The sequence below is a fragment of the Lichenostomus cassidix genome, unplaced genomic scaffold, assembly GCF_008360975.1.
Source record: "Lichenostomus cassidix isolate B80296 unplaced genomic scaffold, HeHo_3.0 HiC_scaffold_38, whole genome shotgun sequence".
NCBI classification, from domain to species: domain Eukaryota; kingdom Metazoa; phylum Chordata; class Aves; order Passeriformes; family Meliphagidae; genus Lichenostomus; species Lichenostomus cassidix.
In genome coordinates this window covers 2,431,915-2,455,344 of record NW_028147440.1, presented here as the reverse complement: position 1 = coordinate 2,455,344, position 23,430 = coordinate 2,431,915, and the positions used below count along the sequence as shown (strand labels likewise).

Here is a 23,430-nt window from a genome sequence, read left to right as displayed (position 1 = left end):
TGCCTTTCTATCATGAGGCAGGTGACTCATCATAGGATATAAATTAGTTAGAGAGGACTTCCCCAATAGCAAACAATGTCTAGGGCAATGAGAAATACTTCTGGCACAGCCTTTGAAGGAAGAAACAGCTGTAAAAAGTGACACAAAAGGGCAAGCTGAGTGGGAATCCAACAGAATTGCTCCCATTTCAAGCTGATTTGTCTAAAGGGTGACAGTGAAGTCCCAGGGAAACTCCACTCTCATTCCCTAGGTAACCTGTCAACAAAAACATCAGTCTTACAGAAAAGTGATCCTTGATCTTCAGACAGTCACACCCCAAGTTAATCTTTACTGTTTCATTCTTCGTTTCACTTTCATTTCTTCGAAGTTAATCCCTTAAGCAGCTGATCAAAGTTCACATTTCATTCATAGACTGAAGGGGTGGAGATCATTCTTACCTGACAACAGGTAAAATCCAGCTCCAATTCTAAACCAGGGTGCACTGTGGGCATTGAGCAGGATCTCTGCTTATCTTAAACCTCTCATTGATATCGAAGCTCCATTTGCACTGAATTGCCTACATCACCAGCACAGAGCCCTCATATTGCAGATGAGACTTGACCTTCAGGCAACAAAGTGATTTTTAGGCAGAGAAACACCACATTCAAACTTCAGGATCTGATTCTTCTGTTCATACTCCTTCCCTTCTCCAGGCGGAAGTTTCTCTGGCAAGAGGAAAAATACCTGTACCAATATCAGTGCTCATCTTTGCTGACTAAGGCAGGTAAGCAGGTCTCTGTTATTTCTTTCTCTCCTGAACAAGTGGTGAATGTTGTGCTGCTGTCTGGCTGCACAGGACCCACTCTCTTCCCTTCATCCCAGCTGTGCACACAGGGACCAGCAAGTTCTTCTCAGCCCCTAGGTCTTCTCAGGCAAATGTGGCAAGAACTGGGGGCATTATCAGCACAGCTGTTCCCAGAGGAGCTCAGAGGGGAACTATAAGTGTCAGGGAACGGTCATGAGGGGGAAAAGCTGAGGTATGGGCTGGCCATCTTGGTCTGATGTTTGTTTCCTAAGGATAGTTCTGCTGCTGTCCAAGGGGAGGCTGCAGAGCAGGAGAGAAGGGTGGAATTCCCCCTCTGGAAAGGACTGTTGGACCCAGGGTACCCACTTGGGGCAGGGCCTTGAGGAAAAGTAGGGCTGATGGTAATGCAGAAACTTCCTTCTCAGTAAACAAGGCTGGTTCCAAGAATGGCGACTTGGAACTCTTTCCTTTTGGAAGCTGCAACAGTGTGAAACTGCCTTGATTTTATGGTAGCTGGGGATGACAATAACTCCCAGAGCACCCAGGGGTCAGTTGCTCATACAGAAATGTTAATAAGCTTAAAATTTCCCAATTAGTATCTTGAGTGATTGAGGTTGCTGATTCATAAGCAGCAAACCTCAGGTCATCATGGCATTGTCTTTGTTTACCCATTTACTAATTCATCTTGTAATTCCACAGTGTTCAGTGATCTTTGCAGATCTCAAAGATCAATATCAACCTTGCTCCATTTTCTCCCCTTCTGATGTAACGCTGATTCTTGCCCTTAGTTACACTGTGTCCTGGTATGTCTGTTTAGCACGGCTAAACATGAGGCTTTGAGAAACTCTGCCTTTGTTTGTTTGTTTCTTGTTGTGTTGAGTTTTTTAGACCTGTGTTCGCATGGCAGGGCTATGCTCATGGCAGGGCTGTTTGAGAGGACTTTAAACTAGGTTTGAAGGGGTAAGGGGATGAAGCCAGGCTCTCCAGAGATGAGCCTAAGGGTGGTAAGCCAGAGTCGGGGAAATCAGCAGGCCAGCTGAAGTGCATGTACACGAATGTATGCAGCATGGATAACAAAAAAAGGGGAGCTGGAAGCCACTGTACAGTAGGAAATATATGATGTAGTCACCATCATGGAAATGTGGTGGGATGACTTGCATGACTGGAGTGCTGCAGTGGGTGGCTATGTGCTCTTCAGAAGGGAGAGAAGAGGTGGAGGGATGGCTCTGTATAGTAGGGAGTCTCTTGACATTACAGAACTTGTGGTCAATAATGATAGGGTCAAGTGGTGTGGGTAAGAATCAGAGTGAAGGCCAGCAAGGCTGACATCCTGGTGAGAGTCAACCAGGATGAAGAGGCGGATGTATTTTTCTATAAGCAGCTGGAGGATGTTTCAAGATCACCAGCCCTTGTTCTTGTAGGAGACTTTAACCTGTCAGGTAGCTGCTGGGAACTCAACACAGCACAGAAAAGGCTTGTCACACTCTACAACTACTTGTAGTCAGGTGATGGTCAATCTCTTCTCCATCAGTAAGACAACTATCAGTAAGACAAGAGGACACAGTCTTAAGCTACAACAGGAGAGGTTTATGTTGGACATTGGGATAAAGTTCTTCTCAGAAAGGGTGACTGGGCATTGGAATGGGCTGCCCAGGGAGGTGGTGGAGTCACCGTCCCTGGAGGTGTTTAAGAAAAGACTGGATGTGGCACTTGGTGCCATGATCTTGTTGACAAGGTAGTGTTGGGTCATTGGTTGGACTCAATGATCTCAACCTAGCTGATTCTGTGATTCTACGTCTTCTTTGGAAAAGCATTCAACTTGTTTGGGAATGTGGTTTTATCCTCCAAAACACCTGATGATTTGTTAGACACTGAGGTTTCTTTTGGGCCTTCCTTGGATGATAGGAAAATTTCGTAAAAGTTGGATATAAAAAGATCCATTTGTCAGAAGAAGTTTCAGTGTTGCTAAACAAAGTGCGTAAGATCTCAGCATGTTCTGGCTGGAGTTCCTGGGTCAGACATTCTTGTCTTGCGACATTTTCCATTTCTAAGCCTTCACCTCTGCTGATCCAGAGGTGAACAGGTTTCTACAAGTCCTCTGTCATATCTGCCCTTCCTGAAATGCCTGGTTTAGTATTGCAACCCTAATAATATCCAAAAGAGCCCCTTAGACCTCTTTTTAAGTGACTAAGGACCAGCCCCCATATCTCTAATCAATATAAAACTCTTTCCCATATTAAATCTCCAAACTAATGCCTCCAACAAACTTCCATGTGGCCTCATGTGATAATTTTCTGCAAAGCATGAACTTAGTGCATGTCCAAACCCACAAAAATGTCTGTGCAGTAGAAAGAGCAGAATTTGACATGACAGTTTCTAAAATTTTGTGCCAGTTTCATATTTAATGTCCTGAGCTGTCTGTGTAGTTTATGGACATGTAGTTGGTGGAACTGAGGCTGTGGGCATCTTGCCCCAAGACCTTTGGCTTCATGAATGATATGAGACTTGATGGTGTATTTAACACCAGATGACCACTAAGTACCACACAGCTGCTCACTCGCTCCCTGGTGCCCTACAGCCCCTTGGAAAACAAAACCTTGTTGGCTGAGATAAGAACAGCTTGAAACAAAATAAAGCAAACAATGGCAATAATAAAAAGAAGAATTGTGTTGAAAAGGAGAGAGGGAGAGAAAGAAAGGGAGAGAGAGAAAGGGAGAAAGAGAGGAAGAAAAAGAGAGAAAGAGAGAGAGAGGAATAAAACCCAAATGATGCCCAATGCAGTTGCTTGCCACCCACTGACTGAATCCTAGCCTGTGCTTGAGCACTGATCAGCCCCCTTCTGGCCAACTTCCCAGAGTTTGCATAAATGACATGATGTTCAATGGTCTGGAATATTCCTCTGGCCAGTTTGGGTCAGCTGTCCTGGCTGTACTTCCTCCTCACTTCTCATGCACCTGCTTGCTGCCAGAGCAAGAGATGTTGAAAAATCCTTGACCTGGGATGAGCACAATGGAGCAATGACCTTATCAACACTGTTCTCATCCTGAATCCAAAACATAGCCCTGGACCAGCTACTTAGCAAAAAAACCCCTCTATCCCAGCTGAGGCCAGAACAGAGAACTCACAGTGCTCATTTGCCTCCATTTACCATAAACAGAGCTCAGAGCAACCAGCTAAGAGCCTGTGCTATAGTGATCAGAGTGGACATGAGTCCTCATCTTAGTGGTCTATGAGGAATTTGAAGAAATATCTCTGGGAGTCCCCGTCTCTCCTTAGGAAGAGAAGAAGGAGAATTTGTGAAATTGTGAACCATGTGAATTGAACAGCTGCCCTGTCACTCCTCTTGATCCCTCTGCCTTGATCCACCACCATGCCTGTTCTAACAGCATCCAATTTAGTCACATCAGACATAGCTGTGAGGCCTGTAGGTCATCTTCTCTGGGAAGTAGACACTGCAGTGCAGGGTGATTGACTCCTGCTTAGAAGTCATCAGGATGCCCCACCTTCCTTACTGCTCATTAAACACAGAAAGCTGAACATGAATAAACTAATAAAAATATCACACCAAAAGTGTTGCTATGGGGACTGAGGTCAGGCACACACAGGAAATGTGAAAATGCACTGGGAGAGCCAGAGATGGAGAAGGGCAGGATCTTTAGTGTAGTGCAGCAAAACCAGCCCTGGTGCAGCTCCCTAAATGATTTCATGTTTGTTCTGGAGTTGATGCACTGTCTCTCTGCAGCCTAATTGTTTCCAGAGAGTGGTAACTTTGGGATAGAAAGAGCCATGGATTAACCTTCCTTCAAAGGTAGGTATGGGAGGGGATAAACGGTTTATTCCACCTTTTCCTTCCATTTCAGAGCATGGACAGAGAGACTCCTGCAACCTAGCCTTCCAGAAAGGCTGGACATATTTTAAGGAAGAAATCTTGAAGGTGCAGGAGCAACCTGTCCCTATGTGCTGACAGATGAGATGGTGGGGAAGGAGTCAGGCCTGGCTGAATGGGGAGCTTTTGCAAGAAGTCAAGATAAAAAAGGTAGTGAAAAAGGGCCAGACAACTCAGGAAGAATACAAGGATGTAGGTCATGTGGACAGAAAATTAGAAAGGCAAAAGCTCAGTCAGAACTCAATCCGGCCATTGCTTTTAAAACATAATAAAAAATGTTTTTATAAATATATCAACAAAAAAGGAGGACCAAGGAAAATCTCCATTCTTTATTGGATGTGGGGGAAATATCACCAACAATGAAGAAAAGATTGAGGTTACTAATGCCTTCTTTGCCTCATTCTTTAACAGTAAGACCTCTTATCCTCAGCACAAACCTGAGCTGTTAGACAGGAATTGGGAGCAGAATGGACTCCCTGTAACCCAGGGGGAAATAGTGAGTGACCTATTGAGCCACTTTGTCTCCCACAAATCTATGTGATCATATGGGATTCACTCAAAGGTGATGAGAGAGCTGGTGGAAGAGCCTGCATCATTTATCATCAGTCCTGGCTCTCTGGGGAGGTCCCAGAGGACTGGAGGTGCCAATGGGACCCCATCCTCAAGAAAGGCCAAAAGGTGGTTCTGGGGAACTCCAAGCCTGTCAGGCTGACCTTGGTGCCCAGCAAAGTTATGGAGCAGATAATCATAACATGGCACATACAAGACAACCAGGGAATCAGGGCCAGCCAGCCTGGGCTTAGAAAGGCCAGATCCTGGTTGAAAAACCTGATCTCCTTTCATGACGAGGTGACCCATCTGGTTCATGAGGAAAGGCTGTGGCTATGTCTGCCTGGACTTAATTAAAGCCTTTAACACAGTCTTTCACAGCATTTCCTGGAGAAGCTGCAGCCCACAGCTTAGACAGGTGCACTTCACTGGGTTAAGAGCTGACTGGAGGGTGGGCCCAGAGAAAGGTGGGAATGGTGCTGCATCCAGTTGTTGTCTGGTCACCAGTGGTTTCCCCAGGGATCAGTCCTGTTTAATATCTTTATTGATGATCAAGATGAGGAGATTGAATGTACCCTCCATAAATTTGTGGGTGACACCAAGCTGGGTGGGTGGGACCATTGATCTGCTGGAGGGTGGGAAGGCTCTGGAGAGGGATTTAGCCAGGCTGGATCAATGGCCAAGACCAACAGCATGAGGTTCAACAATAATAAGAGCTGGGTCCTACAATTTGGCCACAACAACTCCCTGCAGCACTACAGGCTGGGGCCAGAGTGGAAAGTGGCCAAGCAGATAAGGAAATAGGATTGCTGGTCAAGAGTGTCTGAACATGACCCAGCATATGCCCAGGTAAGCAAGAAGACCAGTGTCATCCTGGTTGGTATAAGAAACAGTGTGGCAGCAGGACTAGGACAGAGATTGTCCCACTGTACTCCACACAGTGAGGCCACACCTTGAGTGTTGTGTCAAGTTCTAGGCAATCAATTTAGCAAGGACATTGAGGTGCTGGAGTGAGTCCAGAGAAAAGGGCAATGAATCTGGTGAAAGGTCTGGAGCACATGTCTGATGAGGAGTGGCTGAGGGAGTTGGGGTTGTTTAACCTGGTGTAGTGGATTGACCTTGGCTGGATGCCAGGTACTCACCAAAGCTGCTCTATCCCTACCCTTCTCAGCTAGACAGGGGAAAGAAAATATAGTGAAAGATTCATGAGTTAAGGACCAGGAGAGAGCACTTGCCAAATATTGTCAAGGGCAAAACAGACTAGGGGATATTAATAGAATTTATTACTAAAAAAAAGCAGGGCAGGACGATGAGCAATAAAATGAATGCCTTCCCCCCACCCTTTCTTCCTTCCCAGCTCTATCTCCTCCCCAGAGTGGCACAGGGAGATGGGGGAATGGAAGTTATGGTGAAATCATCACACCTGTTTCCTGACTCTGCTCAGGGAAAGGAGTCAGAATCCTTCCTCTGCTCCACTTTGGGGTCCCTCCCATGGCAGACACTTTTCCACAGACTTCTTCAGGGTGTGTCCTTCCCATAGGCAACAGTTCTCCATGAACTGTTGCAATGTGGGTCACTTTTGTGGGGTCAGTTCTTCAGGTACAGTCTGCTCCAGCATGGGTTGCCCACAGGGTCACAAGTCCTATCAGGAAACCTGATGCAGCATGGGCTCCTCTTTCCATGGGTCTGCAGGCCCCTGCCAGGACCCTGCTCCAGCACAGGCTTCCCATGGGGTCACAGCACCTCTTGGGCATCCACCTGCTCCAGGTGTGGGGGTCCTCCAAGGATTGCAGGTGGATCTCTGCACCCTGTGCCCTCCACAGGCTGCAGGGGCACAGCTGCCTCACCATGGGCTTCCCCATGGAATCTCGGGAATCCCTGCTCCGGTGGGGTGGCTGGAGCACCTCCTGCCCATCTTTTTGCACTGACCTGGGTGTCTGCAGAGCTGTTCTTCTCACATATTCTCATCCCCCTCTTCTCTGGCCTCAATTACCTCTGCACAATAACTTTCTTTTCCTTCTTAAATACATTATTACAGAGGCATCATCAAAATCTGTGCTGAGCTCGGCCTTAGCCTGCAGTGGATCTGTCCTGGAGCCGGCTGATGTTGGTTCTGTTGGACATGGGGGAAGCTTCTGGAAGCTTCTCACAGAAGGCACTCCTGTAACTCCCCTCGCTACCAAAAACTGCCCACACAAACTCAACACACCTGGAGAAGGGGTGACCTTATCACCACTCTCTTTGACTACCTGAAAAGAAATTTTAGCATGGTGGGAGTTTGTCTCTTCTCCCAGAAAACTAGCAAAAGGACAAGAGGAAGTTCAAGTCTTAAGTTGTGCTGGGGAGATTTGGGTTGGATGTCAGGAAGAATTTCTTCACGGAAAGGGTGGTCAGGCATTGGAACAGACTATCCAGGGAGGTGGTGGATTCTACATCTTTGAAATGTTCATGAAAAGATTCAATGTGCTACTAAGTGCCATGGTTTAGTTGGCAAAGTGGTCTTTAATCTAAAGTTGGACTCTGTGATCTCAGAGATCTCTTCCAGCCTAAATATTCTGTGATTCCAAAGCAAAGATTTAAGCTGGTGTGTTAAGGTGTCCATTAAATCCCACAGCAGCAAGTGGGAACTGGGTTGAATTTTCTCTTGCATCCCCTGTCGCAGCTTCCTGGGAGCATGTTAGACTGAAATTCTCAGAAGCTGCAACAGTAATTAAGAAAGGCATGAGTTTTCCTGATTTCTGAACTCAACTGTTAGAGCACTTGTCACCTTCAGAAGTTGCAGCTGGTGGCAAGTGCCAGGTGAGAGAGATCAGAGGGGTTTGGGACAGGATTTCAATTCTTTGCTCACTTCCCTGCTGTGTCTCTTCCAGGTCACCTGCAGGATTATCCCATCCCTGGGACTGCAGGGATGGGGCAGAGGAGATCGCTCCTGTTGGCTCTGGCACTACTTACAGCCATCCCTCTCTCAGGTAACACTTCCAGGAGCTGTTCTGCTCCTTTCTGGGGATTCCAGTCTGCAGAAGATCAGAAGTGCTGGAGCTGAGGGTCATGGTCTCCTGGGCAGCCCTGATCTGAACTGCACAAGAGGCAGAGCTGCCCTGTCCCTCTGCTCTTGGGGAATCCAGCCCATTGCAGCTGGCCTGTCCAGCCCTGCCCCAGCACCAGGAGCATTTCTCCGCTTGCCCTGGCAGTTGGCATTGGCACAGCTGCCCCACTGCTGGTGGCACAGGGCTGCAAAGGAGCAAGGCTGGCTGAGAAGCTACATGAAATGGCTCTGCACATGCTTTTATGCTTTTCATTTTTAACTTTTCCCCAAAATCATCCCATCCTGTATAACTTGTATCATCATGTTTTCTCCCTCTAATTTCTCCCTCTAATTTCTCCCTCCCTCCCTCAATTTCAGTTGTTCCCCACTGTTGCTCCTAGACTTGTTTCCTTCACACCTGTACATTTTCTGATTGATTTCAGCCAGATGCTCACGCACAGACAATTTTGAGCTCACCTCTCCTGAGAATGTACTTGGAATTGTCAGCCAGGATACAATCCTTCCTTGCACCATCTCTTCCACAAAACCATTGCTCACCCATGAAGTGCAGTGGAGGAAAATCTCAGATGGACACACAGAGGACATCTACACATACAGGCAGCTGGGGGGAGAACCAAGTCAGAAATACTATGGACGAACATCAGTGCCAGGAGATGGATTTTCCACTGGGAATGTATCCCTGACACTGAAGAATGTCCAACCAGCAGATGAAGGACTGTACCTTTGTACTGTGATATCCAAGGACTGGAGTGCTGATACAGCCACCAAGCTCATCATTGCAGGTTGGAAACTTTCTGGGCTGGGTGGGGAAGGGGGGAAGCTCCTAGAGAGGGAAAAGAGCTCTCTGAAAGGTCACTGTCCCCCAACTGGTGCCCCCTCATATGACCCAACATGTCACCTCTCCACTCCCAGGAGCCCATGGGCCGCCTGTCAAGATATTCTGCAAACTCCATGCCCAGCCTGAGCCCTGATCTGACCCATGTGGGGCTGGTGAGCTTCAATAATCCCTGCTGGGGAGTTGTGAGCCTACCTGAGGAGATATCCAAGTGCTCAGCATCCCTGGCTGTGGGACTGATGGGAATGGGGAACCTCCCTGTTGTGACTTCTCAGCTGGGCTAAGGAGATGTTCTGGGCTGCCAGTTCCTCCCAGCTGGACAGTCAGCACCATTTGTGTGCAGGTATTGATAATGTCAAGTGGAGATGATCAGCTTGAACTCAATGATCCAAAAGAGCATAGAATGACAGAATCAGGAGATCTTAGAATCGTGCAATGCTAGGAGTTGGAAGGTTGGTTGACCTTAAAGAATTTCTCCTTTGAACTTCCCAGCCATGGGCAGGAACACCTTCCCCTAGACCAGGCTGTTCCAAGCACTGTCCAACCTGGCCTTGAGCACTTCAAGGGACGGGACAGCCACAGCTTCTCTGGGCAAACTGTGCCAGCACCTCACTCGTAGTCAAGAATTTCTTCCTAACATCGAATCTAAATCACCTCATCCAAAGGGGATTAGAGATGCTTTTGAGATAGGAGAGAGAAAAAGCTTCCAGATAGTGCCCATTTTCTATGACTGCACAGGAAAAATTCCTATGAAATCCAGCTTTGACCAGGAGTCACTCCGAAATGTGTGTGGTGCATCCCACCTCATCACACAGGTGAAGTATTGGTGCAGACCCTGTCAGTGACCATCTGTGTCCACCTGTAGTGCCAGCATGGACTGGCGAGGTGCCAGGGAAAAAGCTGACCAGGCTTTAGTGTGTTGTGTCCTGCTTTGCCAATCCTCAAATGAGGATGGGTCTCCTAGAGTCATTCCAAAAGAGGGATACACACCTTCTTCCTGCCTGATCCATGAAATAGTGGCGAGCTGAGAAGCAAACCCATCCCACACCATAGCTCTTTCTCAGCCAAAGGAGATCTGGCATTTATGGCTGATGGAGTGTGGAATGACAGAAAGACCATTGGAAAGATTGTGTGAAGGACTGACAGGAACTGGCAGGAAACTCTGGGTTAAACAAGAGCTGTGAATCCAAGGAAGAGCTGCTTTCATGGAAACTTCTCCCACTAACAAACTCTCTTGCCTTTAAGGTACTGGTGAAGTGTTCATTGAAATTCTGGGCCCCCAAGGGCGAGGGCTGGAGCTTGGCTGCAGATCACATGGATGGTTCCCCGAACCTACTGTCCAATGGGTCACTGAGGATGGGCAGGGTCTGTCTGCAGACACTGAAAGTCACCAGGACAGTGAGAAATTCTTCAGTGTGTGGAGTCGAGTCACAGTTAATAGAGAGCAAATGGGAAAAGTCACCTGTAAAATCCTGAACCCCCTGGTGCAGGCGGAGAAGAAAACTACTGTGAGTCTCTCAGGTGAGTCCCATTGTCCCCAGAAATCTTTGCTGGAGGCTCATTGTTTCAGGGGTCCTGTGAGGCCCTTTCCTGTGCCAGGGAAGGTGACAGACCCACCCCAGAGTTGCTGGGGGCACTGCAGGCAGGACAGGTTGCAGTAAGAAATGAGCAGGGTCCCTCTTACCCCTCATGCTATGCACATCCCTAGGGAAGGCAGGCTCTGCCCACCCCTGCAGGGACTGTGACTATTTCTCCATTCATCTCCACAGAATGTTGTTGGGTGGGTGCTTAAGTGTGGGGGTAAGACTGAATATTGCCAGATGACACTGAGCTATTTTTTTTTCCCAAAGGTGCTTTTTTCCCAGGTGCATCTCAGTGGCTCTCTGCCTCCTGGGTACAACTCCCTTTATTATTTTTCACATTGGCTGCTGGTGCTGTTCTGGTACTTCGAGGTAAGGGCACTTGGTTCACAGGACCTCAAATTCTTAGAAGTGAGGCTGCAGGATGTCATTTCTCAGCCTCTTGTAAGACTACTCTCTGACAAATAGGATGAGATACCATGTAGAGTCTGCTTCTGGCTCACAGATGCATTAGCTTCCACTCAGCTCAAATGTTGCATTCTCCTGCAGGTAGAAGTTTACCATCTGCCATCCAGAGGCAGAAGGGAGATGCCTCCACATGCAGCTGAGAGCTTGGGTGGACCATGGTATTGACAGGCAAGAGGAGGGAGGAGGATGGGATTGGGGGACTTTTCCTGGGGTGAATTAGAAGGATTTCTTTCTCTCCCTCCATTGGTCTCATCCTCCCCCAGGCCTCTAGTGGAGTTCATTCACCAGAGCTGGACCTTTTTTCCCAGGAGTGTCAGTGGTGCCTCCCACCTTGGCAAGGGCCTCTCCAGAGATCTCTGCCTCTGCAGCCATGGCTGAGGAGAGGTTGCCTTTCCCCAGTCCATGGCCAGGTGTTCCAGCTCTGTGGTGTCCAAGGGCACCACAGCCCTTGCTGAGGTGCCTTTGTGGACTTGGTTTTCCTTCCTGGATGGGAGCTGGATCAGGGCCCTGCCAAGCCTGGAGAACCTGTAGCAGAGTGTCATGGCCAAAGGCACAAACCATCACTTCATTTCTCATGGCAAGGCAGGACTGACCCTCCCTCAAAAGCTGTACTGACCTCACACCACTTGCCTCTCTCGAGCTCTGTGCATTCAGCCTCATCTCTGCTTGTGTCTGTGTTGTGGTTTAGGAATGGAACTCCTCAAATCACTGCCCCCACTGAGACTCTCCCAAACCACACACCACTCTCTCATTCCCCTATTCCTTCTCCCTTCCTGCTGCAACTGGGATGGAGTTGAGAACTGGAGGCACAAAAGGTAAAGATCATGGTTTGAAATAAGAACTATTTACTGGAAACTGCAAGGAGATAAGAAGAAAAACAGTAACAAGAACAGTATTAATAACAAAAGCATAAAAAGAGAGAGTGATTCATATGCAAAATGCACACCAAGGACCCCACGACAACAAACAAATACAGGATGCCTTCCCCCCTGCCCTTTTTTCTTGACCAGAAGGAACTCCTTTTCCCCAGAAGGGACAGCATCCCTTTCCACTTTCCCCAGCCCCTGCCAATGATTCGAGTTTGTAACAAATCACATTAGGGTCCTGGTCACACCCCTTTTCCGGTCACTGCAAAAATTAACCTGTCCCAGCCCAAACCAGGATATTTTCTGCCACTTAATCTGTATCATCTACTCATTTCCACATCCTAGAGCCTCCAACACATATACACAAACATTCATATATATATATATACATATATATATATATATATATATATAAATACACAGGTATCAGCTCCATAGTCAATAGCTGTCCCACCAAGATGTCTGCTGAGTTCATTTTGTCTATGATGGGTTCTATCTGTCCTAGGTGTCTTCCGGGGCAGGAGGGCTTGTGTGTTGTCAGTTCTTTTGCTGCATCAGGAGCTCCCACCTGGTGTACCTAGAATGGTCTGTACTCATTGTCTGTGGTAGTTATGACAAACAATGGAAACAGAGAAGGTTCCAGGCAGATTTTAGAGACCCTTTGTTACACCCCGGATACCTAAATCCAGGGGTTAAAGTCAAGGTTCCTTTATCCTAGCTGGTGCAAAGGAGAAATTCCCACCAGATATTCTCAAGAGGTGAAAAATCACACAAAAATTTACTGCAAAAATACAGAAGACTAGGAAAACTTTGGCATAAGGATTAAATACAACATCAAATTCAACATGAAACCACTACCATAGCATTACTTAGCATTAATTTGGTATTAACTTCATTAACTTAGCATTTACTTAGCCCATTTAACCTAGAAACTTTAAAATCCTTAAGATGTTAAGCTACTCACCAATTTTCATGAAAAGAGAATTAGGAGAAGAAAGAGAGAGAGAAAGACAGAACAGATATAGAAAACCACAGCTAGAGCTACCAACTCATAGAGTCCCAGCATAGCTAACGCCACAACTGCAGGAAAGCTACCAGGGTCTGATGGCTAGGAACCTCATGGTCACCCGTTTTAAACCTTTGGTGCTTTATAGGTCTGCCTCCTGGGTGGGACTTCTGTTTGCTCAGCCAATCAGAGGCTGGATCAGCACAGCTTCCTGCTGTGTGATTGATTGATTGATTGATTGACACACAGACAGACACACATAAAGGCATTGGCTCAATACACTAAACTTACCCAGTCTCTGACACCCTTCCTGTAGCTAAGGGTGGCTTACAAGAAGGCTGGAGTGGGACTTTTTACAAGGGCACACATTGTTAGGACAAGGTGCAACGGATTTTAAGCTGTAGGAGGGTAGATTTAGATTAGATAATAGGAAGAAAATCTTCCCTGTGAGGATGGTGAGGTCCTGGCACAGGTTGCTGTACAAGCTGTGAATGCCTCATGCCTGGAAGGGTTCAAGGCCAGGTTGGACAGGACTTGGAGCATTGTGGTCTAGTGGAAGGTTGGAAAGAGAGGATCTATAAGGTCTCTTAAAACCCAAACCATTGTTCAATGGTTTGATTCTGTGATTCTGCACTTCTATGAGACTCATCCTCTTGTCAGACTATCAAGAGATGACCAAGGGGAAGTTCTATGTGACCTCTCCTCACACAAAGAGAAGCCTTTCCATGCAGTTCAGTGCCCGGACATACCCACAATATTTGAAAAAAACGCCCTGCCAAACAAGAAGATGCAGGTCTAGTGTAGTGAGCTCAAACAATGTCACCCCTCCAGAAATTCCCACTTCCAAAGGCCTCCAGCAAGTCCTTTGTTATATTTCCCATCCCATGCAGATGTCCAGGCACAGCAGCTCCAAGTCCACGTTTAGAAGGGCTCACAGTGGTGCTGAGACTCCTTTCAACAGCTAAAAACTGTAAGAGAAAAAAGTCTCCAAATCATGAGAAAGACTGGAGGTCCAGAAAAGAGGCCAGGGCTCCTTCCCAGAGCAGACTCTTGGTGGAAAAGGATTTGAAAGCCAAGGAAAAGATCAGTAATGGTACCCACAGATCCATCAGTACATGAACTCCCCACCTCTATTTTTAAGGGCTGAGTTCTTTTCCAGGGCTCTGAATTAGAAAAGATTGTCTGAGGAAAGAGAAGTCTGGAGAGTATAAATTAGAAACAGGGAGGACATGAGGGCACTGAATCTGAATTTCTTGTGCCCTGCCTGCATAAGAAAAGAAAGCAAAAGGGAAAAAACAGATAAACAGGGCCATTCCCCATAGGCCTTCATCTTTTTGGAAGTAAACACTGCTCCACAATCAAACTGACTTGTGAGTTAGGCCTTGGAGTGAGTGCCTTGTGCAGAACTTCCTTGTGAGCAGCTCTTCTGTCCCAAGCCAGTGGAACACCTTTGATACTGAGATGGCAGCTGGAGGTGGTCAAGGTCCTTCTTCTCTCCCTTGTCCTTGAAGGCAGTGAAAGAACAGCATCTTCTTGGTCCTTTCTAAGAAAAAAGGCCTGTGCCATTAGTGGAACACGACCTTACCTCAGGGGAGGAAAAATCATTATCCCAGTGACACCAGTCTTTTTTCCCAGGAAGGAGAGTGGATGCTCTGGAATCTATGTGGCAGAAGGACCACCAGCACCTCCACCAAAAAATTCAGACTCTGCAGGAAGCTTTCCAGAATGAGCAGGAGTCCACACAGCATGATCTTCAGCTCCTCAGAGCAGACCTGAAGAATGAACTAGGTGAGCAGGGCCATTCCCCAGCAGGCCTTCATGTCTCTGGAGGCAAAAGCTGTTCTACGGGCAAACTGTCCTGTGTGCTCGTCCTCCACAGCTCCTCAAAGCAGATTGGAGAAGGACAGCCCTTATGTGGGGAATAGCTTTTTTGATCAAGAATACTCAAAGGGCACTCCCTAAGAAGAGACTGCCTGGCAGTGAATTTAAATCAGATCACTGGTCTCTCCCTCAAGTAGGTACTCAGAGTGTCCCAATGACACTGTTCTTTCTTTATAGGATGGACATTACAGGCAAATACCAAAAACACCCTGGAATCCATGTGGAAGCAGGACCTCCATGAAGTGTCCCAACAAGTTCAAACTCTGCAGAAAGCTTTTCAAAACACCCAGGTGTACACACAGCGTGACCTTCATATGATCAGAACAGACCTGAGGGATGAACTAGGTGAGCAGGGCCATTCCCCACCAGGCCTTCATCTCTCTGAGGGTCAGTCTGGCTCTACAGGCAAACTGACCTGTGACTTAGTCCTTTGCCTTTCCTCAGAATGGGCAGAACTTCCTTGGGAGCAGCTCTTATGTCTCAGTCATGTGGAACACCTTTACTGCAGAAATAGAGAAGATTAAGAAAGTTGCTGAGATGGCAACTGGAGATCGTCAAGGTCCCTCTTGTCTCTGTTGTCTTAGAAGGGAGTGAAAGTACAGCATCTTCTTGGTCCTTTTTAAGAGGGAAGCCTTGTGCCATTAGTGGGACAAGACCTCATTTCAAGGGAGAAAACATCATTGTCCCAGTGACACGTCTTTTTTCACAGGAAGGACAGTGGAGGCAAATGTCACAGGGAATGTAGCATCCATATGGCAGAAGGACCTCCTGCAGCTTTCTCAACAAATTCAAACTCTGAAGCAAACTTTCCAGAACATGAAGGTCTCCACACAGCGTGAACTTCAAATGATCAGAACAGACCTGGAGATCAAACTAGGTGAGCAGAACCATTTCCCCAACAGGCCTTCATACCTCTGAAGGCAAAGGCTGCTCTACAGGCAAATTGTCCTGTGAGCTTGTCCTCCACAGCTCCTCAAGGGGGATGGGGAAAGACAGCCCTTACATGAGGAACAGTTTTTGTGCTCTGTGGCACCACACCATCCTCATGACAGTGTTGTCTCCCAGGTCCCACAGGTGCTCCCTGGAGAGATAGAAATAGAGTGGGATCATTCCTGTCCTCCATGCTGCCCAGGAGGCCTTAGTCAAGCCATTAGGAAGGCCTACAGGGACTGGCAGAGCCCTAAGAGATGCCTTGACAAGGATTTTATATCAGAGCTTTTGGCCATTGTCATCACAGATAAATGATTTCTTCCTCAAGAAAACCATTACTTTTTCCCAGTGAGATGGTTGTTTCTTCACAGGAAGGACAGTGAAGGAAAATAAAAGCGCCTTAGAATCCAGGCTGGAGAAGGACTTCCATGAAACCTCCCAACAAATTCAAACTCTGAGGGAAACATTCCAGAACACACATGAATCCACACAGCGTGACCTTCAGATGATCAGAGCAGATCTGGAGAGCAATCTAGGTAAGCTAGGCTGTTCTTCAGCAGGTCTTCATCTCTCCAGAAGCAAAACCTGCTCTACAGGCAAACTGTCCTGTGAGCTCGTTCTCCACAGCTCCTCAAAGTGGGTGGAGAAGGACAGTCCTTACATGGGGGAAAAATCTTTGTGCTCCGTGACACTGAAACACCTCCATGTAGAAGTGTCCATGATGAGCCCCACCCCATGCTCCCCTGCTCAGCTCAGGGGCATCTCCATGGATAGTAGTGCATGAGGTGGGAGTAGGTCAGGGCACTGGCAGCACCTAGCACTCTCTGCCCAATGCCCAGAGACCTTCCCCTGGCCAGGCACAGGGCCCATGTCCATCCCAGGGGTCACTGACTAAGGCTGAGGCCCAGTGAACGTTCCTGAGACCACAGTGTGGCCCAAGGGGCAAGTGGGAGATGCTCCTCCACACCTTCCTCAAGACAAAGAGCATTGTTTCCCAGGGCCCTCAGATGCTGTCTGGACAGATGGAGTGGGGTCAGGGCTGCTCTCAGTGCTGCCCAGCAGGCCTTGGTCAAGCCTTTACGAAGGTCCACAGGGACTGAGATGAAAGATGCTAAGGACCTAAGGAAAGATGCTCTGGGAGTGAATTTAAATCAGAGCTTTTAGGCATTGTGATTGCAGGTTGCTGGTCTCCCCCTCAAGACTGCAATGAGAGTGTCCCAGTGAGATGGTTCTTTCTTCACAGGAAGGACAGTGGAGGAAAATACAAGGACCATGGAATCCATGTGGAAGCAGGACCTTCTGCAGCTCTCCCAAGAAATTCAAACTTTGCAGGGAGCTTTCCAGAACTCAGAGGTGTCCACCCAGCACGACCTTAAGACGATCAGAGCAGATCTGGAGAATGAACTAGGTAAGCTAGACAATTCCCCAGCAGGCCTTCATCTCTCCAGAAGCAAAACCTGCTCTATAGGCAAACTGTCCTGTAAGCACAATCTCCACAGCTCCTCAAAGGGGATGGGGAAGGACAGTCCTTACATGGGTAATAAATTTGTCATCCATGCCACTGGAACACCTCAATGCTAAAGTGTTCTCTGCAGGGGCCCAAGGTCCCCCTTCTCTCCCTTGTCCTTGAAGAGAGTGTAAACTATGAGATCTCTCACTGTCTGATACTTGTTAAGGTTTCCCCTTGAACCCCTGTCCCCGTCTCTGTCCCTTTCTCCTACTGCTGCATTCCTGCTGCCATGTAGGGCGGAGTCAGGCTGTGCCCACCGTGTGTGTATGTGCCCAGGATGGGTCCCACCCCATGCTCCCCTGCTCAGCTCAGGGGCATCTCCGTGGGCAGTGCATGAGGTGGGAGCAGGTCAGGGCACTGGCAGCACTCAGCACTCTCTGCCCAGTGCCCAGAGACCTTCCCCTGGCCAGGCACAGGGCCCATGTCCATCCCAGGGGTCACTGACCAAGGCTGAGGCCCAGTGAACGTTCCTGAGACCACAGTGTGGCCCAAGGGGCAAGTGGGAGATGCTCCTCCACACCTTCCTCAAGACAAAGAGCATTGTTTCCCAGGGCCGTTTTTTCTCCAAGTGTTCTCCGGAGAGATGGAGTGGGGTCAGTGCTGCCCTCAGTGCTGCCCAGCAGGCCTTGGTCAAGCCTTTACGAAGGTCCACAGGGACTGTAAGGAAAGATGCTAAGGACCTAAGGAAAGATGCTCTGGGAGTGAATTTAAATCAGAGCTTTTAGGCATTGTGATTGCAGGTTGCTGGTCTCCCCCTCAAGACTGCAATGAGAGTGTCCCAGTGAGATGGTTCTTTCTTCACAGGAAGGACAGTGGAGGAAAATTCAAGGACCATGGAATCCATGTGGAAGCAGGACCTTCTGCAGCTCTCCCAAGAAATTCAAACTCTGCAGGGAGCTTTCCAGAACTCAGAGGTGTCCACCCAGCACGACCTTAAGACGATCAGAGCAGATCTGGAGAATGAACTAGGTAAGCTAGACAATTCCCCAGCAGGCCTTCATCTCTCCAGAAGCAAAACCTGCTCTATAGGCAAACTGTCCTGTAAGCACAATCTCCACAGCTCCTCAAAGGGGATGGGGAAGGACAGTCCTTACATGGGTAATAAATTTGTCATCCATGCCACTGGAACACCTCAATGCTAAAGTGTTCTCTGCAGGGGCCCAAGGTCCCCCTTCTCTCCCTTGTCCTTGAAGAGAGTGTAAACTATGAGATCTCTCACTGTCTGATACTTGTTAAGGTTTCCCCTTGAACCCCTGTCCCCGTCTCTGTCCCTTTCTCCTACTGCTGCATTCCTGCTGCCATGTAGGGCAGAGTCAGGCTGTGCCCACCGTGTGTGTATGTGCCCAGGATGGGTCCCACCCCATGCTCCCCTGCTCAGCTCAGGGGCATCTCCGTGGGCAGTGCATGAGGTGGGAGCAGGTCAGGGCACTGGCAGCACTCAGCACTCTCTGCCCAGTGCCCAGAGACCTTCCCCTGGCCAGGCACAGGGCCCATGTCCATCCCAGGGGTCACTGACCAAGGCTGAGGCCCAGTGAACGTTCTTGAGACCACAATGTGGCCCAAGGGGCAAGTGGGAGATGCTCCTCCACACCTTCCTCAAGACAAAGAGCATTGTTTCCCAGGGCCGTTTTTTCTCCAAGTGTTCTCCGGAGAGATGGAGTGGGGTCAGCGCTGCCCTCAGTGCTGCCCAGCAGGCCTTGGTCAAGCCTTTACGAAGGTCCACAGGGACTGTAAGGAAAGATGCTAAGGACCTAAGGAAAGATGCTCTGGGAGTGAATTTAAATCAGAGCTTTTAGGCATTGTGATTGCAGGTTGCTGGTCTCCCCCTCAAGACAGCAATGAGAGTGTCCCAGTGAGATGGTTCTTTCTTCACAGGAAGGACAGTGGGGGAAAATACAAGGACCATGGAATCCATGTGGAAGCAGGACCTTCTACAGCTCTCCCAAGAAATGCAGACTCTTCAGGGAGCTTTCCAGAACTTGGAGGTGTCCACCCAGCACGACCTTAAGACGATCAGAGCAGGTCTGGAGAATGATCTAGGTAAGCTAGGCCATTCCCCAGCAGGCCTTCATCTCTCCAGAAGCAAAACCTGCTCTACAGGCAAACTGTCCTGTAAGAACATCCCCCACAGCTCCTCAGATTGATTGGAGAAGGGCAGATTGGTTGTGCTCTGTGACACTGAGACACCTCCACGTCAATGTGACCATGATAAGCCCCACCCCATGCCCATGTACACAGCTCAGGGACATCTCCAGGGGCAGTGCATGAGGTAGGGGCAGGTGAGGGTACTGGCAGCACTCTCTGCCCAATCTCCAGAGACCTTTCCCTGGCCAGGCACAGGGCCCATGTCCATCCCAGTGGTCACTGACTAAGGCTGAGGCCCAGTGAACGTTCTTGAGACCACAGTGTTGCCCATGGGGCAGGTGGGGGATGCTCCTCCACACCTTCCTCAAGACAAAGAGCATTGTTTCCCAGGGCCCTCAGATGCTGTCTGGACAGATGGAGGGGGGTCAGTGCTGCCCTCAGTGCTGCCCAGCAGGCCTTGGTCAAGCCTTTACGAAGGTCCACAGGGACTGAGATGAAAGATGCTAAGGACCTAAGGAAAGATGCTCTGGGAGTGAATTTAAATCAGAGCTTTTAGGTATTGTGATTGCAGGTTGCTGGTCTCCCCCTCAAGACTGCAATGAGAGTGTCCCAGTGAGATGGTTCTTTCTTCACAGGAAGGACAGTGGAGGAAAATACAAGGATCATTGAATCCATGTGGAAGCAGGACCTTCTGCAGCTCTCCCAAGAAATTCAAACTCTGAAGGGGGGTTTCCAGAATATGCAGGTGTCCTCACAGCTTGGCCTTCAGATCGCCATAGCAGACATGAAGAACGAACTAGGTGAGCAGGATGGTTCCCCAGCAGACATTCACCTCTCTGGAGGCAGAAGCTGCTCTACAAACGTCCTGTGAGGTAGTTATTTTCCTTCTCTGCATCGTCTTGGTCCTTTCTAAGAAGGCCCCATGCCATTGGTGGTATCATACCTCACCTGACGTGAGGCAAAACCACTGTCCCACTGACACCAGTCTTCTCTTACAGGAAGGACAGTGGAGGAAAATACCAAAAGGGTCTTGGAATCCATGCAGCTGAAGGACCTCCAGCAGCTCTCTAAAGAAATCCAAACTCTGGGAAAATCTATGCAGACCACACTGGGGTCCACGGAATATGACCTTCAGCTCCTCAGAACAAGCATGGAGAATAAATTAGGTGAGCAAGGCCTTTTCAAGCAGAACTTCATCTCTCTAAAGTCAAAAGCTGCTCTACAGCCAAATCGTCCTGTGAGCTTGTTGTCCACAGCTCCTCAAAGGGGATGGAGAGGGACAGATTTTCTTGGCAAATAGCTCTTGTGTCCCCACCCATGGAGACACCTGAACACTGAGGAGGTGACTGCAGGTGGTCAAGGTCCCTCTTCATTACCTTGTCTTTGAGGGGAATGTGTAGTGTGGGCTCTCTATGACACAATATGTGGTAACAATATGCAGGCACCACCTGCATGCCCTGCTATTGTCTCTCCTGCTTTCCCACTTCTCTTCCTCTCAACAAAGATTGTGGGTTATCTCCTACAACCCACAGGTGCTGTTTGGAGAGATGGAGTGGGATGATCCTAACCCTCCATCCTATCCATCAGGCCTTTCCCAAGCCTCCAGGAAAGCTCACAGGGCCTGTACTCTTTCCACAGCTGTCCAGCAGTCAAGCCATCCAAACCAGTTCTCAGAAACTGGGGGGGTCTTTGTTCACCTCTTTCCAGAGCCCATGTGCCCCTGAACTGTGGGAGTTGGACACTTCAGGGAGGGAAGGAGCACAGGAGTGTGAGAGTCCCAGATGAAATATAGTGGCTCAGGCCTTGGGCAAATCCTGCTCCCTTTCCCCTGGCCCAGGAGTGCCTGATCAGCCTGACAGGTGTCTCCAGGGGTAACTGGTGCAGGAAAGTCACCTTTGGTTTCCCAGAGCCCCTTCTCTGTGAAAGTCCTTCTCTTTTTCAGTCTGTGGTCTGGCCATTCCTCTGGCCTCTCTTTCCCATCTGAAAAGGAATGAGAGGCTGAGCTAATCTCACAGCACCTTTTAGTCCCCTTTGGTCCTCAAAGGAAGCAAGTTGGAGCCATGTGCCCCCATGTCTGGAAAATAAAATGATCACACACCCTGATTAACTGTTTTCTCTGGGAGTCTTTGATGAAATGAAAGTAGAACTGGTTAAGAGAATAGTGTGTGTGTGTGTGTGGTGAGGGAGTAGGGAAACGTAAGGGTGGCATCAGTGTCACGGAAGGGAGAGAATTGGGTGTCATGTAAGAGATTTTCTCAATGCAATTCTGTTTGATTGGGCTGACAGTGCCCCAGCAACACTAAGAGCCTTTTGTCTGACCATAATGTCAGAGTGAGAATGGCCTCATTGTCACTGAGGGGAGAGAGTTGGCCAATTTTTTTTTTATTGCCAGAGCAAGCCTTGACAAATCTACTTACTTCCTGCTTTTCTCCTTTTCCACAGACCTTCAAGAACTAAGGTCCTACAAAGGTAAGAATAGGTGAGAATAAGGAAGTGAGTACTTAAGAGCCTGAGGGCAGCTCTGGAAAACACACCCAACCCCCTCAGAGAGCTGTTTGGAGAACACACTCAAGGAAGGGTGGTTGGATGACTTTTTTGCTGTAATGTGATGCCCACAGCCCTGCCTGTGCTTGTTAGGAGTCCTCTCAGCTGTGGGGAGTATGCACAGCTGGCTTGCACTGGCCACTGCAGCCCCAGCTCCCACTGCTGCTTTGGCCTCTTGGGCCTCACAGGAAAAGTGTCTGGAGCTGATCCTGGTCCATGGGAAGAGCAGCTCCTTCTCCTTTCAGTCTGAGCTGAGCTAGAGGCCCTCATTTCATGTCACTGCACCTTGCTTGAACCCTGCCAGGGGTTCATTCAATTTCCTAATGAGCATGGAAAGCTGAGGCAAGAAATATTCCCTTATCCTTGTGGCAGTGCAGATCACTCTTCCACTCTAATCCACCCCTGGTCCTTTTCCTCAGGCCTCCAATGCAGAGTTGGAGGGAGAGGGGGTTGAGCCCCACAGCCTCCTCCTTGCAGCTGCCTGCTGCAGTCCCAGCAGCACTGGAGGAGTGCCTGGCATTTGGTGCCTGCAGGCTGCCACTCCCTCTGGCAGCAGCCCAAGGAAGGGACATGGCAGGAGGGGAGGGAGAAGCTCGAGGTGCCCTGAGGCAAGAGTGCAGCTGAGTGTGGAGGGAGGGAAGGACAAATGAGAGGGGGCTGAGGGCACAGAAGGGAAAGGCTCAGAATAGCAGGCATTGTATTTTCTGTTCCTCAAGGCCTGACCTGATCATTGCAGGGAATGTCACCCTGGACGCTGACACGGCTCATCCCAGATTGGAAATCTATGCAGATGGGAGGAGAGTGAGAGATACTGGTGTCATCAGATTCTTGTTCAGCAATGAGAAGAGATTTGATTCCCATCTGTTTGTGTTGGCAGAGGAAGGATACACATCTGGGAAACACTATTGGGAAGTAAATGTTGGGCCAAGAGAAAACTGGGCCTTGGGTGTTGCCCGGGAATCTGTGACTCGCAAAGGGACATTAACTCTCTCCCCTGAGAATGGCTTCTGGGTTATAGCATGTGCAGATGGGCAAGATTATTGGGCCTACACAAATCCTTGGACCTGTCTGACTGTGACTGGCTATTTGTCAAAGATTGGGATCTTCTTGAACATCCCAGCCAAGCAGGTGTCTTTTTACGATGTCTTTAAGGCAGAAGCTTTGTACACTTTTAGCGTTGCTGATGGCAGCAGCCAGGAAGGGAAATTCATTCCCTTCTTCTCCACAGGCCTTGCTGCTGCCGAGCCTGACACTGAGCCTCTGGTAATAGGGCAGTTTTCTGATGATGATGAGTAGTTTACTCTGCATTTCAAAAATCAATATTGTGATCAAATCACATTGTAATCAGGCTGCTGCCTAATTTGTATCTTCTCAACAAAAGTATTGAAGGAGAGGGCAAATCTCTCATAGTGGTCAGCTTTTTACATTACACATCAGAATAAAATGTTTTTTGAGGGAAA

At 48.6% G+C, this 23,430-nt stretch overlaps 1 protein-coding gene across 5 annotated transcripts; it reads left to right on the top strand.

Annotated features, from left to right (window-relative positions):
* Positions 1-368: 368 nt before the first annotated feature.
* LOC146423008 (uncharacterized) lies at positions 369-23,430 on the top strand. 5 transcript variants are annotated; one of them, XM_085045323.1, is made up of 17 exons: positions 369-447; positions 693-763; positions 8,090-8,188; positions 8,688-9,047; positions 10,346-10,621; positions 10,951-11,052; positions 14,656-14,808; positions 15,079-15,246; positions 15,611-15,778; positions 16,203-16,367; positions 17,075-17,239; positions 18,146-18,310; positions 19,217-19,381; positions 20,062-20,226; positions 20,425-20,592; positions 21,869-21,895; positions 22,707-23,430. In XM_085045323.1, the coding sequence occupies exons 3-17, from the start codon at positions 8,128-8,130 to the stop codon at positions 23,264-23,266; spliced, it is 2,868 nt and encodes a 955-aa protein (XP_084901449.1). In that variant the 5' UTR covers positions 369-447; positions 693-763; positions 8,090-8,127; the 3' UTR covers positions 23,267-23,430. The 5 variants fall into 5 exon arrangements, with proteins under 5 accessions (XP_084901449.1, XP_084901448.1, XP_084901450.1 ...); XM_085045322.1 differs by lacking the exon at positions 369-447 and having other exon boundaries at positions 454-763; XM_085045324.1 differs by lacking the exons at positions 369-447; positions 21,869-21,895; positions 22,707-23,430 and having other exon boundaries at positions 454-763; positions 20,062-20,298; positions 20,425-20,486.